This window comes from Chanodichthys erythropterus, chromosome 3 (assembly GCF_024489055.1).
Source record: "Chanodichthys erythropterus isolate Z2021 chromosome 3, ASM2448905v1, whole genome shotgun sequence".
Taxonomy (NCBI): domain Eukaryota; kingdom Metazoa; phylum Chordata; class Actinopteri; order Cypriniformes; family Xenocyprididae; genus Chanodichthys; species Chanodichthys erythropterus.
The window spans coordinates 50,911,329-50,928,777 of record NC_090223.1 but is presented as its reverse complement, the minus strand read 5'-3'; the positions used below and the strand labels follow the sequence as shown (position 1 = coordinate 50,928,777).

General features: G+C 35.8%; 1 protein-coding gene across 1 annotated transcript; it reads left to right on the top strand.

Annotated features, from left to right (window-relative positions):
• The first annotated feature begins 10,006 nt into the window (after window positions 1-10,006).
• Window positions 10,007-17,132, top strand: foxj1a (forkhead box J1a). Its single transcript, XM_067377108.1, has 3 exons — window positions 10,007-10,145; window positions 11,051-11,640; window positions 15,200-17,132. Exons 1-3 carry the CDS (start codon window positions 10,103-10,105, stop codon window positions 16,046-16,048), a joined length of 1,482 nt encoding a protein of 493 aa, XP_067233209.1. The 5' UTR covers window positions 10,007-10,102; the 3' UTR covers window positions 16,049-17,132.
• The last annotated feature ends 317 nt before the right edge of the window (window positions 17,133-17,449 follow it).

Below are 17,449 nucleotides of genomic sequence, written 5' to 3'. Positions count from 1 at the left end.
AAAGACAGTGTCTGTGTCTAAACGTGCATACTATGTGACATTATTAATATTCAGTACTATTTAGGGTGGATAGTATGCACATAATGAGATGTATAGAGTGTTTTAGCGACGTGCTGGGGAAATGATCGACTGGTAGATCCCTTATCACAAAAGCCTGATCCTCTGATTCGTGAAGCAGGACTGCTCGCACCATGATATTTCTGGATATAAACACTTCAGTCATCTCTCACTCATTTTCCTGTCATCATCATCTTAAAGTGTGTATTATGCGCAGCATTGTTGTGCTCTTGCAACATGCAAAGACTGATAGTTGTGTACAGTGTGGTTTTGGAAATTATGTCTTAGTTTAATCATTTTAATCGATCAGGATTAATGATAACATATGCTTGAATGTGGGATGTGATGCCATATGAGACATGCTATATATTTTTTAAAACGTAGCTATTAAACTCACGACAATATTATGTATCTCACGACTTTACATCCCACATTAAAGTATATATTGGGAGTTAATTTTTTTAATTAATAAATTATATAAATGTTCGTAGTACGTAATACGATCTGGGAAATTGCTGAATGCGTAGCTGCATAGCCTTTGCTGTATGACAGCTGGTGATATAAATCCATCTTCCGGTAAATTCGATCAACGGTCTGAGTGGCTGTATAAGCTACAAACAAGTAGAAAATAATTTATTTGGAAAAGCGACAAAACAGAAAAGGTAAGAAGCGATATTTGAGAAAAGAGCATATCAATGTAATAGCCGTAGACGCATAGCGGAACTAACTTTACCCTGCGTCACGTGATTTCCGATTCTTGTGAAAAAGGTCTATTGTGAGTAAAGTCACCATGAAATCACTATGTCTAATGAAATATCCATCCATAATGTCCATCCAATCAATGGAGTACAACAGTGCCCGCCCCCTTTTTTCAGCTGCGATGGTTCTGGAAGTATTTGTTCATACATTTTTCCCAGAGGGATTTTAAAATAGTCTTCCTTAAAGCCATTAAAGGATTAGTCCACTTTAAAAAACAAAATGTCCTGATAATTTACTCACCCCTACAGAAGAGGATTAGGGCCAAGCAATAATAAAAAAATAAAACCATCTCGAGATTAAAGTTGTTAAATTTCAAGAAAAAAATCGTTATATTTCGAGAAAAAAGTCGAAATAAAATTTTGAGAATAAACTCAACAATTAAATTATTAAATTATGAGAATAAAGTCATTAAATTATGAGAAAAAAGTCATTAAATTGTGAGAAAAAAAAAATTGTAATTTAACGAATTTGTTCTCGTAATGTAACGACTTTTTTGTCATAATTTAACGAGTTTATTCTCAACATTTTATTTTGACTTTTTTCTTGAAATTTAACAAGTTTTTTCTTGTAATTTAACAAGTTTATTCTCAACATTTTATCTCGACTTTTTTCTCGAAATTTAATGAGTTTTTCTCGTAATTTATTGACTTTATTCTCAACATTTTATTTCGACCTTTTTCTCGAAAATTTAACGAGTTTTTTCTTGTAATTTAATGAGTTTATTCCCAACATTTTATCTTGACTTTTTTATTGAAATTTAACGATTTTTTTCTCGTAATTTAATGACTTTATTCTCAACATTTTATCTCGACCTTTTTCTCATAATTTAATGAGTTTATTCTCATAATTTAACGAGTTTATTCTCAACATTTTATTTTGACTTTTTTCTTGAAATTTAACGAGTTTATTCTTGTAATTTAATGACTTTATTCTCAACATTTTATCTCGACTTTTTTCTTGAAATTTAATGAGTATTTTCTCGTAATTTAACAAGTTTTTTCTCATAATTTAACGAGTTTATTCTAAACATTTTATCTCGACTTTTTTCTCGAAATTTAACAAGTTTTTTCTTGTAATTTAACAAATTTATACTCAACATTTTATTTAGACATTTTTCTTGAAATTTACCGAGTTTTTTCTCGTAATTTAACAAGTTTTTTCTCATAATTTAATGAGTTTATTCTCAACATTTTATCTCGACTTTTTTCTTTAAATTTAATGAGTTTTTTCTCGTAATTTAATGACTTTATTTTCAACATTTTATCTCGACCTTTTTCTCGAAATTTAATGAGTTTTTTCTTGTAATTTAACAACTTTAATCTCGAGATGGTTTTATTTACGTACTCTTCCGTACACCCCCATGTCATCCAAGATGTTCATGTCCGTCTTTCTTCAGTCGAAAAGAAATTAATGTTTTTGATGAAAACATTCCAGGATTATTCTCCTTATAGTGGACTTCAATTGCACTAAACGGTTGAAGGTCAAAATTACAGTTTCAGTGCAGAAGTCTTATCTAGTGAAACAATTGGTCATTTAAAAAAAAAAAAAAAAAGTAAACATATATGCTTTATATAAACAAATGATCGCCTTGCACATGCTTTCGTATTAACACTTACGCTGTATGTCCTACGCTTTCCCTATTCTGCTTACGGAGCGAACGCAGCACCAGTTCTGTTTTTTTCAAAAGACGTTTTTTAGTAAGGAAAAGAACTACAATCCCATGAAGATTACACAGTATAATGGATTACACATTATATGAGTAAAAACAAAGTTTTTTTGCAGATTATGCATACAAACATTTCAGTATTTTGAGAGCATAGTGAGACCAACTCAATTACGTCATTCGCGGTGCTTCATGGGAATGGGCGGGGCTAAAGAGCTATTTTGGAGCGTGTTGCTTTTTTCGACTCTCTTGCTCCGTCCAAAAACGCGTACTGTTGAGTAGGTACTATATTTGAATATAAATTTACTTCAGTACTGTTACAGTACGTTCTATATAGTACGAATGCGTGTAGTATGTACTACATCCGCTATGTTTTTACTGTCACATGACCTACCAGCGTCAGTTACGTCCCTTCAACTATGAATTTGGACATACTACTCTGTTCACATACTATGTAGTAGAGTAGTATTCGATTTCGGACGCAGCGTTTAATTGGTGTAATTTTCTGTACAGCATCATGGGTAATGTAGTTTTTCCACAAGGATTCCACTGTTAAACATGATTATTTTAAAAAATAAGCTGAAATAGTGCAGGCTGACATCTTCAGCTGAAGCAAATACCATCGATTAACAAGCTTGTAGCTCATTGTATGGCTGTTTTTAAAGGTTTATAAGTTATTGTTCAAAATCAAATGAATGGAGTTTTTACTTCCAGAACCCAAATGTTGTGCTCTATTCCCAATGAACAAAATTAAGTCCCTTTCCTTGTTCATTCATGCAGATCACAATTTAGGGAAGAAAAGACTATCGCAACTTCCGTTTCATGCCGACTTTAAGACCAATTTTCTATATTAAAACCACAGGCCTAATAATAATAATAATAATAATAATAAATTGTAATTGCTAAATTAAAATGTAATAAATAAAGAAACAAATGCCACATGTAGTACATGTCCTAAGCTCACAAAGGCTTCAGTCAGGTGTAAATGGGTTGTTAGCCACTGCTTTGAAATGAATTCAGGAGTTTCAACCCACCCAGCTGAGAGTCTGAATAATTCAGACCGGGTGTCAGAGAAAGCCTGTTATGGAGAAGGCTATCTATAATGTAATGCAGCTGGGCGATTCTTCTGTGATCTGTGTATTGAGTTGTAACACAGTGATCTGATGTGAGAATGGATACACTGACATTAATATCAGCAGTGGGAGACTGCATGCTACATGTGGCAAGGCAATAGAAACCACACCTTCAGTTGCTGCTTTGAGAAATGATGTTTTAACAACTTTTATCAAACATCTTGCACCAAGCACTGATGGTGCTGGAACCAAAATGTTTTGTTCTGATCACGGACTGTAAGTCATAGAGATGTCAAACTCACACACACACACACACACACACACACACACACACACACACACACACACACACACACACACACACACACACACACACACACACACACACACACACACACACAGGTTTGTTTTGCTATCAAAGTGAGGACATTACATAGGCGTAATGGTTTTTCTACTGTACAAACTGTATATCCCTACACTACCCCAAAACCTACCCATCACTGAAAACATCCTGCATTTTTACATTTTTAATAAAACATTGTTTAGTATGTTTTCAAACCTATTTTAAATATGAAATGTCATCATATTTCATGTCTGTGTCATAATACCAGTGTAATACCCATGTCATTATACAAATTTCTGTCCTCATAAATCACACAAACATGCACACACACACACACACACGTCGGACACTAGGTGGTGCTATAATCACATTTGCGTTTTGGTCCATAACTCTGGAACAAAGGCGAGAATAAAAAAAACAGCCCCTTTTTGTCAATCACTTGTTTCATATTTAAACAACTGTATTTCATATATTTTGCTGCTCCACGGCACAACGGACCGCAGACACGTCAAGTCGTCCCCAAGAAATACAAACTATGCTGAGTGAAGTTTCAGTCTCATAACTTTTTACCTGTATTGGATTTAAGACACACTTGAGAATTCCACCATCTACACAAGTCTACCTTTCTACTTTTTTGTAGTCAGCATGAAATGGAAGTTGCGATAATCGTTTCTTCCCCATTATGACTGAGAGTGAAACGGCTTCTGGAACAAGAATAAATGTAGGGCGGGGCTTTATTTTGTCCATGGGGGATTGATTGGATGGTTGTGGACTGCTATTGGTGGATCTCATGCGAGTGACAGGTTGCCCCGCCCTTGCGCTAGTAAACACATCATCAGAAGAGATGAGCTGCAAGAGGGAGAAGTTATTTTGATTAAAGATTACGAGGACACATAAATAAAAAAAAAATAAAAAAAAATGATGTGCATGGATAAATCACCTATAATTAATACAGCAATATTCCATAAAAAATACAATTTGTCAATTTTGATTTCATGGTGACTTTAAAAGATGCTTTCTTTCACCTTTCTTTTGAATGAGTCTTTTTTTCGTACTTCATCTACTTAAATTATGGGTGGCACTTCTTGTTTGTGGAACTTACGCTCAAGAGAAATGAAAAAAAAAAAAAAAATTAGTAAGGTTGCACTACAAATAATAATTTTCCGCCAATTTGACTGATAAGCCAAGCTGTACATTTTTATCCGTCAGGAAAATGTGATGTATCTAAATGTGACATTGGTGTAACAAGAATATCTGTGTCAAGAGCTCTCTTCAATCTATTCTGTTCTTCATGATTATCTTTTCTTTTTCTCTCGCTGTAACAATACGGAAAAGATTACATGCTGCACTATCAGAATGATTTCTGAAGGATCGTCATCAGTCCATCACCGTCTGCCTCTGTTGTGTCTTCACTTTGCTAGTGGACCATGATGTCTGTAGGCCTACATCTGTTTATCTCCATGATCTTGACCTGTTTTGGGGGACTTCAGCTGCACTTTCCCTCATGACTAATTTGTTTTTGAAGCAGCTCATCTCTGTCTGTGAATGATTGATCAAAGTGAAACTAAGGGGACTTTGGATGGTCTTCAGAGCTGATGCTCTTTTTCTTCTTGTTTTTCTGCTTCATATACTTAGTGTATGTTCATTTAGAGCAGATGCATTACAGTAGCCCCAAAAGTATCGCAACACTTAAGTCACAATTAAAAACGGGTGGGTGCCATTGCAGATACAAAGTATCAAATCAAGCTGTGTCTTAAATCATAAGTTATTTTTAGTAGCCTAGAAGGATGTCAGTTCACACATAGGCTATTTTTAGGGTAGTAGGGGTGGGGGAAATGCCCCCCTTAAGGACTGTATCATTATTTTCCTGTGAAACAAAAGTTAAATGTGTCCAAAATAGCTTTTAGTGACAATGACTCTTTTCACAGACTGTGATGACGAGTTTAACAGTCATCAATATTGTAAATCCTGCAAAGTTTTTTATATTTTCATTTTTAAAAAAATGTATGTACTCTTATAACACTATACTTAGTATTATATTTCCATCAAATTGCAAAAAAACTAGTTAACGCTGCTGTGAGGGTGTTTAATACAGCGACTATGGGAGTGACGGTAAAAATTACATTTTTCTCTCTTCTGACTGCTGTTATCAGTCACTCTCCACATTATTATGGAGTTTTTCTTTTGCTATTTGCACAAATGTAAACACAAATATTATATTTAATGAAGTCTCTCATTCACCCCTATAAACGTTTACCCAACTATGACGACTTCCGCTTCTGAGAAACCCGGAAATGTGGAAAGGGTCTATTATAAATCGAGTATGAAAAATGTCCTCTGAGTTTTCATGTTATTAGATTTTTAACAAAAAATGTTGTACCAGTAGGGGCGTTTTGCCCCATTTGTGGTGTAAAATGCCCCCAGTCTGACAAAGTAAGTTACTTTATACATTTACAGCAAAATCAGAGTAGGCTACATGCAGTTTTAGCTAAAAATTAAAAAGAATATAATCAATAATTATGATTTACAAAATTATAAGATCTTATTTGAAAAATATCGTTGGCTGATGCTAACCGGCTAGCTAACTAGCTACCTGATGCTAACTTGAGGTAATTTTTCAATATAAAGTTCAAATATTTTTATTCAGCCACCTAGTTAGATTACATTTGATTGAAAAACAAAGGATTTGATGTTCAGAACTGAATAACTAGCCACGTGACTTCCCGCACAGACTTTTTGAAAAAAAATGTATTTGTCATTCTTGAAATATAATTATATTTTCCTTATATATCACGTACTCCCTATCTACAGGCCTTAATATTCTCTAACTGTGATGTTCTACAAAACAACAAGCTTTAAAACACCTTTTTTTCTTACTGCTGAAGATTAGACTCTTGTCAATGTAGTCCGTATTTGCAACAAAAATGTATCTTGACTTTATCTAGTGGTTAGTTTAGGAAAAAGTGGTTAGTTTAGGGGCGTTTTCCCCCACTTTACTCTAAATATGAGGTTTATTTTGAAACGTTTTTCTTGTTTTCTTCATTTTTTTCTACTTTAAAAAGTTCATTTTTGTTTTTTATTTATACTATTTGGGTTGATACAACCCAGTGTTCAGACATTAGAGTATAATGATAATAATACATAATAGGCTACTAATATTAATATTGTTAGCATCTATAAAACAGACGGATATAAGTAAATAAATATATAACAAAATAATGAATCGATGATAATAATTCCAATGAATCCACAGGCCTACAAATGATGAAACGTGACTCAGTTGTGAGCAGCTTTACGCTGGCGACCTCTAGTGGTTAAAATCAATATGAAAACAGGATACTTATGCAAAACAACACTTTTCATTTAAAATGCTAATTGAAGAGTAGAGTACAGATTGGTATATTAGCATTTGACATTGATACTTATAACATGAAGTTAAATTTGGACTCATATCAATGAAGAATAGCAATTTGACAAAGCTTTTCTCTTTAGACTCAAAGGATTGATTCAAGCAGGATTATAATAGTTGCCTAAAACTAGAACTGAAAATAAAACTGGTTTTGCTGCAAATGCTGTAGTAAAACTGTGTTTATTTCTGTAGTTACTATGGTTTTACTAAGAACCAGTTACACCATGAACCACGGATAATATTCTTTGTTTCTTTTTGCTAGATCTGAATTAGTTAAGAAGGCTTTTGTGTATGCGGCCCTGTTTGACTGGAATCACCTTCATTCGAAATTAAAGTTAAAAAATTTGCTGTCTTTGGATCAATTTAAATAGTCATTCGGCAAATGGAAGATGATTCAGTGAAATGTAATTGTTTTTCATTTTGTTTGTACTGTGTAAGTCTGTGTCGAAACTAATTGTATTGCTGCTCATTTTGGCATGCAGGTCACTCCTGTGAAAGAGTTTTTGTCATCTTAGTTGGTCTTTCCTGGTTAAATAAAAAAATAATTAAAAAAAAATCATGCATTGTCAGGTAATAAATATTTTTTTGACTTGAATAAAACTGCTTAATTTGATGTTACCACATGAAAAGTTACCTGACTGAAGTTACTTTTTTATTATTATTATTATCATGACAGTGGTCTATGCTGGTTTCTGCACTGCTTCTGAATAACCTTAGTGAGTCTGAAGATCTATTTGTTTCATAATGATGATTTGCTTCTTTTCCTCTCATCCAGAGCCCGTCTGCTGACCTGCTGGTTGGTGGTTGTCACATGTGAAGCAGAAGGAGCTTGTAGAAGGACAGCGCTCAAGAGATGCTGAAGCTTTCATTGCGATTGCTGCTTTTGTAGTGTTTCTTTAACAAGAAACCACTCAGCCACACTAACAGAGCGCTCAAGAGGACAATCCCTCTTTTTATCCTTAATCAATTCCCCACAAAAAGTGCATTCCTTCAAAAAACAACCTCTTTAGATGAACAACCCTCAAACTCTTAACACTTATCGCCTTAAATCTGTCCTGAGAGCAAGCAGAGATTGAGGTTTATCCTTTTAACTGTTAGTTTCATTCATTTAAACACATCAGTGACTGTATAATGTGGCATTTGTGTGGAAACAATGCTAATATGTGATACATGGTGCTGTTGAATGCAGTCTGACGCCTGAACGCTTGTCGAGAGGCTGCAGACTGTCCCGCTCCCATTAACAGGCATTGTATTGAGAGTAGAGAGACAGTTCCTGAAGCCCTTTCCTCTCTTGCCTTAGTGCCAGTCGTGCGTGAAATCACTTTAAACGCATTCCTTATTGTTTGACCCCGACGTGTTTGTTTTTGCTCTGATCTGATTGTTCAAGACAATTTTAGACCTGTTCTTCCTCTTCAGGTAAACAACAGGTGGCTTGTGACATATCAGTGCCAATTTCTACAAGTGAAAACACAATTACAGATATTAAGAATGACAGTTTTTACCAAATTAAATTTTTTATATCAAGAACTGGATTTCTAAGAGTGATGATTTCATTCCTGATATCAGGAATTACCATCTTTACTAGTGAAAAATTAATTATATATATATATATATATATATATATATATATATATATATATATATATATATATATATATATATCAAGATTGTATGTCTTCAGTTATTTCACTTTAATGGCAATGAAAAGGACCTATTAAATGCCATTAAAGTGAAATTACTGAACCTAAACATACAAGCTTGATAAAAATGCTCATTTTATAAGAAAATTTCAGACAGGCGGCTTTTGCATCTTAATTCTTCATATATATATATATATATATATTCTTTATTAATATATTAGTCTAAATTTAACTTAATGTTATTAGTATCAATGTCAAATTCTAATAAACCAATCTACTCTTCATTCAATTAGCATTTTTAAATGAAAAGTGTTGTTTTACTACAGCATTTGCAGTAAAATCATAGTAACAACAAAATTAATCACAGTTTTACCACAGCAACCATGATTTAACTGTGATTCTTGCAGTAAAATCATAGTAACTACAAAAATAACCACGGTTTTACCACAGTAACCATGATTTAATTATGATTCTTAAAGTAAAATCACAGTAACTACAAAAATAACCATGATTTTACTAGGGTCATTGTTACTACAGTTTTACTATAGTAAAACCATTTTCATAAGGGTCATTTTAAGGGTCAGATCAAGTAGAAATAACTCTTTAACGTATCAACTAGGCCTATTATTAGGCATTTTTCAAATTTGATTATTAAAAAGGACATCAAAAATCATGAAACAAAATAAAAATGCTTGTTAATTTCAAAAGTATAACTTACAGGTGACTGGAATGTGCATTTCACTTTGTTTTCGTTTGTCATTTCATTATTATTATATACAATGAATCATACAATATCATTATAACTATCATAATGCGTTTTTCTCGTCTCTCGCTTGTAAAGTATCGTTTCTGTCGTCCTTTTCTCTTTAAGGAGAGGCGAACGTGTGTAACGTTCACAAACTTGTGCTCTCGCGATTATTAGCCCAATCACCATAACAACCACGCGACCAATAGAAGAACGGGAAGCTGTTTACAAGGGGGTGCGCCGTTGCTGGGGTGACCGGACAAACGTCCTGCAGCAGGTATTAAACTGGCCCCGGAGCTTCTGCTGCCCTGGAGACCTTGAACTGAGACGCGCAGAGGCACATTCTCCAGGAGCGGCACGTCTGGAACTTATTTCGGCTTAATCGGATAAAGTTTTTTTCCCTGTGTTATTGGATGTTATTTCCCTGCCACTCAAGGTTCCTATCGGCAGAGACAGGTGAGTTGATGTAAATTTGTTCGAGTAAACACAACAACATAACGTATTATCATCATGTTTATATAACATTAAGTATTAACTTAATCAGATGTGCGTGATAAAATTATAAAATGCGTTATCTGATAAATAATAAATGATAATAGCTAATAATAATAATAAAATGTATAACGTTAGCTAACAAGGAAAACTAAGTAAACTTACTTTATAAAAGTAATAATAATTTATTGAGTTTTGATAAACTAAACATTTTGAGCTAACACTTTATTTTACAGTCCTTGCTACAACGTTACATGTATTTACTATAGTAATAACTTAAAAATATGCATAATTACATGCAACTAACCCTAAATCAAACTTAATCATAGCTCTAACCCTATATTAAGTAGCTACATGTAGTTAATTAATATTACTCAGTACTTAAATGTATAAGAAGGACAGCTTAAAATAAAATGTAACCCATTTAGGTCACACTTTACCTTGTTACATTGTAATTAAACATTTAAGTACTGAGTAACATGTACTTACTATAGGGATAAGGTTTGGTTAAGTTGCATGTTATTACAGTTACTTTACACTAAATCATTTAGCAGACGCTTTTATGCATAATTTGCAGTTTTTACTATATGGTAAGCATATGTAACACGTAACACGCTATACCAACATCTTTGAATACTGAAGGCAAAACATAATATTTTGTGAGCGTCCTGATGCACCTGCCATGCTCAGGAATGTTAGTGTTTTGGGATCTGCTCTATTGTGTGTCCAGTTATGAGATGCCGTAAAGAGTGACCTGTGGAGTTTCCGGAAAGTTCCATGACCTCTATAAGCCGGAGAATCCAAATAAAGCAACATGCCCGTGTTGCCACAGTTCCCTATAATGAAAACAAACCTTATTGTCTCCTCAGGATTGGGCTGGGAAAGGACAATGCTGTCCATGAGTTACACGGATGAGCCCTGGCCGGAGGGTTCAGTGGGGCTGGAGGAGGAGGTGGTCACGGCCGCCGCTCAGGCCGAGCAGTTGGACCGCGGTTCAGTCGAGTGCAACAGCAGCAGCTGCAGCTCTGACAATCTGGACGACAGCCTGACCAGCCTCCAGTGGCTGCAGGAGTTCTCCATCCTCAACGCCAGCGCGTCCCAATCCAGCCACCACCAGAGCCACTTCTTCGGGAGCCAAGTGGGCTCAGATGCGCCCGCGTCTCCTTTAGCAGGAGACCCGGCGTCTATAGGGATGCCGTTGACCCCGGGCAAACCCACGGCGGCGTCTTTCTACAGGGTGCCGTCCTTGTCAGCTCTACCCAGCCTGGTCGCCCACGGACACTGTCCAGATGAAGTCGACTATAAGACCAACCCTCATATCAAGCCACCGTACTCGTACGCAACTCTCATCTGCATGGCCATGCAGGCCAGTAAGAAAACCAAAATCACCCTCTCATGCATCTACAAATGGATCACGGACAACTTCTGCTACTTCCGCCACGCAGACCCAACTTGGCAGGTGAGTCGCAATAACCTTACAGCTGTTTCAGTGTCACAAAATGCATTCATTTACACTTAAAAGATGCACCTAATAGATGGCTCATGCGTCATTTGCATATCTGGTAAATGCCAAAGAGGGTGTTTTGCTGTTGTTTGAGCAGACTGGAGTGAGAGAAAGCCTTCTTATAGCACCTGCTGAAGTAGATTGTGTATTGGAGAGAGACCAACAGAAACCTTTCAGAAGGCTGTTGTTTAGAGGCTTGAGTTTGTGATGACAAGAGTAGAGGAGTTGTATACGGTTAATGAAGTGCTCAGATGTAAGAACAGCAGCAAAAGTGCAGTCCTACTGTAGGTGTAGTGCAAAAAAAGATACATTTGTCCCCTTTTGAAACACGTTCATGAGGCGAGGAGGAAGAATGAGCTCATAAGTTGGATATTTACAAAACAGAAAAAAAAAAAGAAAAAGGGGGATTTCTACAAAGATTTAGTTGTTGGTGAATTATTAAATAACCCCTTAGCCATAACCTCCTTTTCTCTGAAGAAAACCCAGACATTTGCTCAGTTTTTTGATAATTTAACTTAAAGTAATGGTTAACCGGGGTCAGGAGGTCAGTGCTTCATTTAAACGTAATTAGCTTGTGGTGGTTGGCGTATATTGATACACAGTGGAAGTCTTTAAAATTGGACATTTGTGACTATTAGTCCATCTTCATCAGCTTTGCGGTCTTGCATACTACTGAAAGTTGGCAAATGTATCATTTAGCACATGCATATATGTAGATAGACTTTTAAAAAATATACAGTTTTCCTCTTCTAGGAAATGGTCCACAAAAATCAATGATGCAGTTTGAACTCATTTGCATAACTAAATATTTGTCCAATCAAATGCTCTTTAGAATGAGAATGTCCCGCACCATAATAACACCTACTTAGCAAGTAGCAAACAAGGTTTAAAAAACTTTACATTAATGTTCAATTTGTTATATTTAATGCATTAGTATTGTGAAATAACACATTTCTTTTTGCAGAATTTATTATTTTGTGCATTTATGAATATATTGTTCACTGCACCTCTCACACACAAGTCACTTTCAATTCTGTTGGAGAGCACAACGAATTTGCATTAAAAAACTTAAACCAGATGCAAAATACACAAATTGCAGTTGCTAGACTGCAATTACTAGATTTTGCCTGCAAAATTTTGTTGAGTAACAGTAAATGCACATTTAATACATTTATACTAATTCTACTTGTTGTATACATGATAAAACTGTATTAATATTTGTAGAAATTAATATTGACCTAGACTGATAAATGATGTCAAAGTATTTTTTGTTGTTTATGATACATTTCAGTCTTTCTACTTCAAAATTTCATAATCATTTTCATAATTCTTGGTTCACACCAAGGACAATAAATATAACAATATAGTTTATAATGTTTTATATTTTATTTTTGCATTTATTGCAATCAGTGTTGGGTGTAATTAATTGCGAAGTAATCTAATTACTGTAATTTAATTACTTTTCCCTTGAAAAAGTAAAGTAAGGGATTACTCTTAATTTCTCTGTAATTTAATTACAGTTACTTCTGATGTAATTGCATTAAATAGTGTATAAACTAGAACAAATCTTTATAAAACTATAGTGGATTTCACATCAGAATTTAATGTTAAATGTATGTTTTTAATGTAATCTCCCTTTACACACTTTAGTCAGTTCAAGAATAATTCATGCAATTTTAGATTATTAATTTGAAAGAATTAAAAGAGCTGTTTCTTGTCTATCCTTGTATTGTTCAACTAGTCGAGGTAATCCAATACTTTGTAGAGATAGTAATTAGTACAGTAATCTAATTACACTGTGGAAGATGTAATTAGTAGCTAGAAATTAATTACTTTTTAGAGTAACTTACCCAACACTGATTGTGGTAGAGTAGACAGGAAACAAAGTGGAACTCGGGTCATTGAAGCGCAATTGCTATCACTACATATTGGAGTGCTGCCCACAAGGCTATCGGCTCTGAAAAAAAATAGCTTTAAAAATCATTCTAAATATAAAAGAATCAACCTGATCTCATAGAAAAACATACCTGTGGAAACATTTTTGCAAAACACAAAATATGTACGCCAATACATAGGCCTATATATCACTGCATTTCAGATCACTACATTATCACTACATTTTAGACTTTGCATTGTTTAACCAACTCCATATGTTTCGCTTTTCTGACGTAACAAACTTGCTCAGTAGCTCAGCTGGTACGAAATTGTACTTAGGATGCGTAAACCTTGGGTATGAATCCCGTGAAACATGACTCACGATAAAAGAGCTCAAAGATGAGAGATCAAAAAGAAGTTTTTTGCTTTAGGTAACACTATCGGGTATGTTTATGTGTAGTGTAGATGGTACGTTATTTTAAAATGTAATGGAGCATTACATTTTTAGCGGCACTCACCAGTGATATGTACAAAACCAATGTAATATAAAACCTACCATATTTACGTTCATCTGTTACGGAAAAACTGAACATGCTTTTAGCGCCACTCAGTGGACATTTCAGATTGAAATTTTCACATAATGTACATGGCACTACGTATTTTCATTTTGCAAAAAAATGTTCCCACAGGTGTGTTTTTCTAATGAGTCTGGGCTGAAAAGAATAGCAGAGTCCACATCACAGCTATAACGATAACAACACAGAGGAACCATATTGTTTTTTTCCATCTGACCATGGGAACGTTTTCGCAAGTCACAAAAATACATACCAATACGTACATATCACTGCAGCTTCCAACAGAAATGAACAAACAGCAAGTGCTTTTAATTATTTTCATACACAGTTACGATTACAGGGTCAAATTATGGTTAATAAAGACTTGTTTTTATGTCTCCTTGCACAATGTTATGACTTCAAAACGCTCTTTACCAAAGTGCGGGATTTGTAAACGAATATTTTTTAGACTTTGCATCGGTTAACCAGCTCCATATGTTTCGCTTTTGTGACATAACAAGCTTGCTCGCTAGCTCAGCTGATACGGAGTTGTACTTAGGACAAGGAAGCCTTGGGTACAAATCCGCGGAAAAACAAGTCGGTAAAAGAGATCAAAACAAGCTAAAACGGCATGATTATGGATGCTTTTTGTGTCACATTTGCTTTTGTTAACACTCTTGGGTAGGTTTAGGTGTAGTGTTGGTGGTACGTTATTTAAAAAAATAATGGAGCACTACACTTTAAGCACCACTCACCGGACACATTTTCAAATCAGAACTGCAGTGATACGCATAAAAACCAATGTCATAAAAACGTACCATATTCACATTTATCTGTTCCGGCAAAAAAATTGACATGCTCTCAGCGCCACTCAGTGGACATATCACATTGAAACTGCAGTGATATGTACGTATTGGTACGTATTTTGCGACTCGTGAAAACGTGCCCACAGGTACGTTTTTCTAATGAGACCAGGCTCATTTAAGTGCATCATGCCAAAATACCAACACACAAGTGAACTGTAGATTAGTAATTGAACTACAGATTAATACATTTATCATTGATTTTCTCATTCATCATTGCAGAATTCCATCCGCCACAATCTGTCGTTGAACAAATGCTTTATAAAAGTCCCGAGACAAAAGGATGAGCCAGGAAAAGGTGGCTTCTGGAAGATCGACCCCCAGTACGCAGAGCGTCTCCTCAACGGTGCCTACAAGAAGCGCAGGATGCCTCCTGTGCAAATCAACCCAGCTCTTCAGAACCGCCTCAGGATGAATTCTCACACTGGACAAGCTGCAACCACCGCAGGAATGGCCAGAAGCCTTTGCGTGAGTCCTGAGTCCCAGCAGCTCCTGAAAGAGTTTGAGGAAGCCACGGGAGCAGATCAGAACTGGGACCCTCGTTTGGCTGAAGCCACCATGTTGGGTTGTTGGATTTCAGGGAAGGGCAGCAAGAGGAAACAGCCGTACGGCCACAGGACTGGTGGGAGCAAAGCTCCACGACGCTCGAGCTCCCCGCTGCTGGCCATGGACGAGCAGGAGGACTTAAGCTCCCTGAAAGGCAACTTTGACTGGGATGCCCTGCTGGACTCAGCCCTGAATGGAGAACTGAGCTTGAACGAAGGGAGTCCGTTGAGCCCCATACCACAAGACGAGGACTTGATGATTAGGGGCACCCATATCAGCCCCCTGGAAGCTCCTGGAGGTGTCGTTGAGAGCCACGTGCTGATGGAAACCCAGAGGAGCAGCGAAGTAGACTTTGATGAGGAAACCTTCCTGGCCACAGCGTTTCTGCAGAGTCCCTGGTCGGAGGTGGACGAGGCCAACCGTCCTGACTTCCTCTGTAGCTCAACGGTCAACATCGATCAACTCTTTGACCTGGGAGACTCTCTCGGAGGGGACTTAAGCAGTAAGATCGAGTCTCTCCTTTGAAGAGACACCTTCGGTCCTTTGGACACAAACAAGTCAAAGAACAAAGAGGGTTTGGACTGTTTAGCCCCAAAGATTTCATCCTGGATTCCATGAACTCCACGTGAAGATGTATTTTTTTGAAAGCGTATCTATTTCTAATACTGATTTTTATGATTATGTTTTTTTTGTATTTGACATTTTATCTACCTGCATTAAAGTTAATCTAATCAAGTTCCTTAGCGAGTCCTTAAAATCATCTTGTAACACTGGATTCTGTGACTGAACGCCAACCGTGAATGGACAGCACTGGAAGTATAGACAAAAAAGAGAGATGCAATGTTGATGTTTACAAAAGAAAGAGTTTAAGAAATGAACAGCTGAAGTGAAATATGTGATGCATACTGCATCATATTCAAACAAATTCTGTAATAAGTACAAAAACAAATGCGCAAATTACATTGCATGCCTTGCGACTGCAAACAAAGTGCTTTTCAGTGAATTTAATGCTATTTAGAGCAGTTGTTCTCAGGAAGTCCCCATGCAGGGCTACACATTTTGGATGTCCCACTTGATTTATATCATCAGCTCAATGGCAGAAGCTCCAAGACCTGAACCGGATGAACCGGAGACATCCATCATGTGCAGTGTCAGACCACGACTGAAGGCCATTGGTTGAAACAGAATTGTTTAGGTTTATATTCAACAAATGAGCTGTTTTAATGGCTGATATAATGGAGTGTAAATTCTGATAGTGAGACTGCACTAATTTACTGAATGGGATTTAGGGGTTCCTGCCTGTGTTGGATAATTTGGTAGGTAAAATGTATGTGCCAAAAGTTGTCTTTTGCAGCTAGCTCTGATTGATTTCTACAGTACATGCACATCTAACCACTTTCATGCACATTTAGTGTTAAAGAGTGTTACGCTGACATCCTACAAATGATATTTTACACCAAGACTACTTTATCTTCTTGTTTAGATTGTTAGTACTAAGTAAATTTAAATGGGATGAGTTAATCACTTGGGAAGACATGTCATTAAAGCAAATAATAAAAAGGCACTAATATACCAAACTTTTTTGGGGTTTGTTTGTTTTCGGAAATGGAAAAGAATAAACTTAAAAATGCAGTAAAATTATTTTGAGACACATTTTGTTAAATCTCATGTCACCGGGGTTTGGTAATGAATATCTAACCTTGATGTTGAATGTGCCAAGTGAAATGAGGTAGCACTTTATTTTAATTTGAGAGATTTGAGAGACGTTACATATACTATAGTGATAACAGTAAATTATGCATAATTACAAGTAACAAAACCAAATCCAAATGGATGCACTTTATTTTTTGTCCTTGTTACAGTGTAATTATACATTTAAATACAGTGTAATATATGTACTTACTATAGGGTTAGAGATAGGGTCAA

Coding starts and splice junctions, on each gene's coding strand:
- foxj1a (XM_067377108.1), top strand. CDS start 10,103: ATGTTATTTCCCTGCCACTCAAGGTTCCTATCGGCAGAGACAG. Junction 10,146..11,050: donor GTTCCTATCGGCAGAGACAG/GTGAGTTGATGT, acceptor TTGTCTCCTCAG/GATTGGGCTGGGAAAGGACA. Junction 11,641..15,199: donor ACGCAGACCCAACTTGGCAG/GTGAGTCGCAAT, acceptor TCATCATTGCAG/AATTCCATCCGCCACAATCT.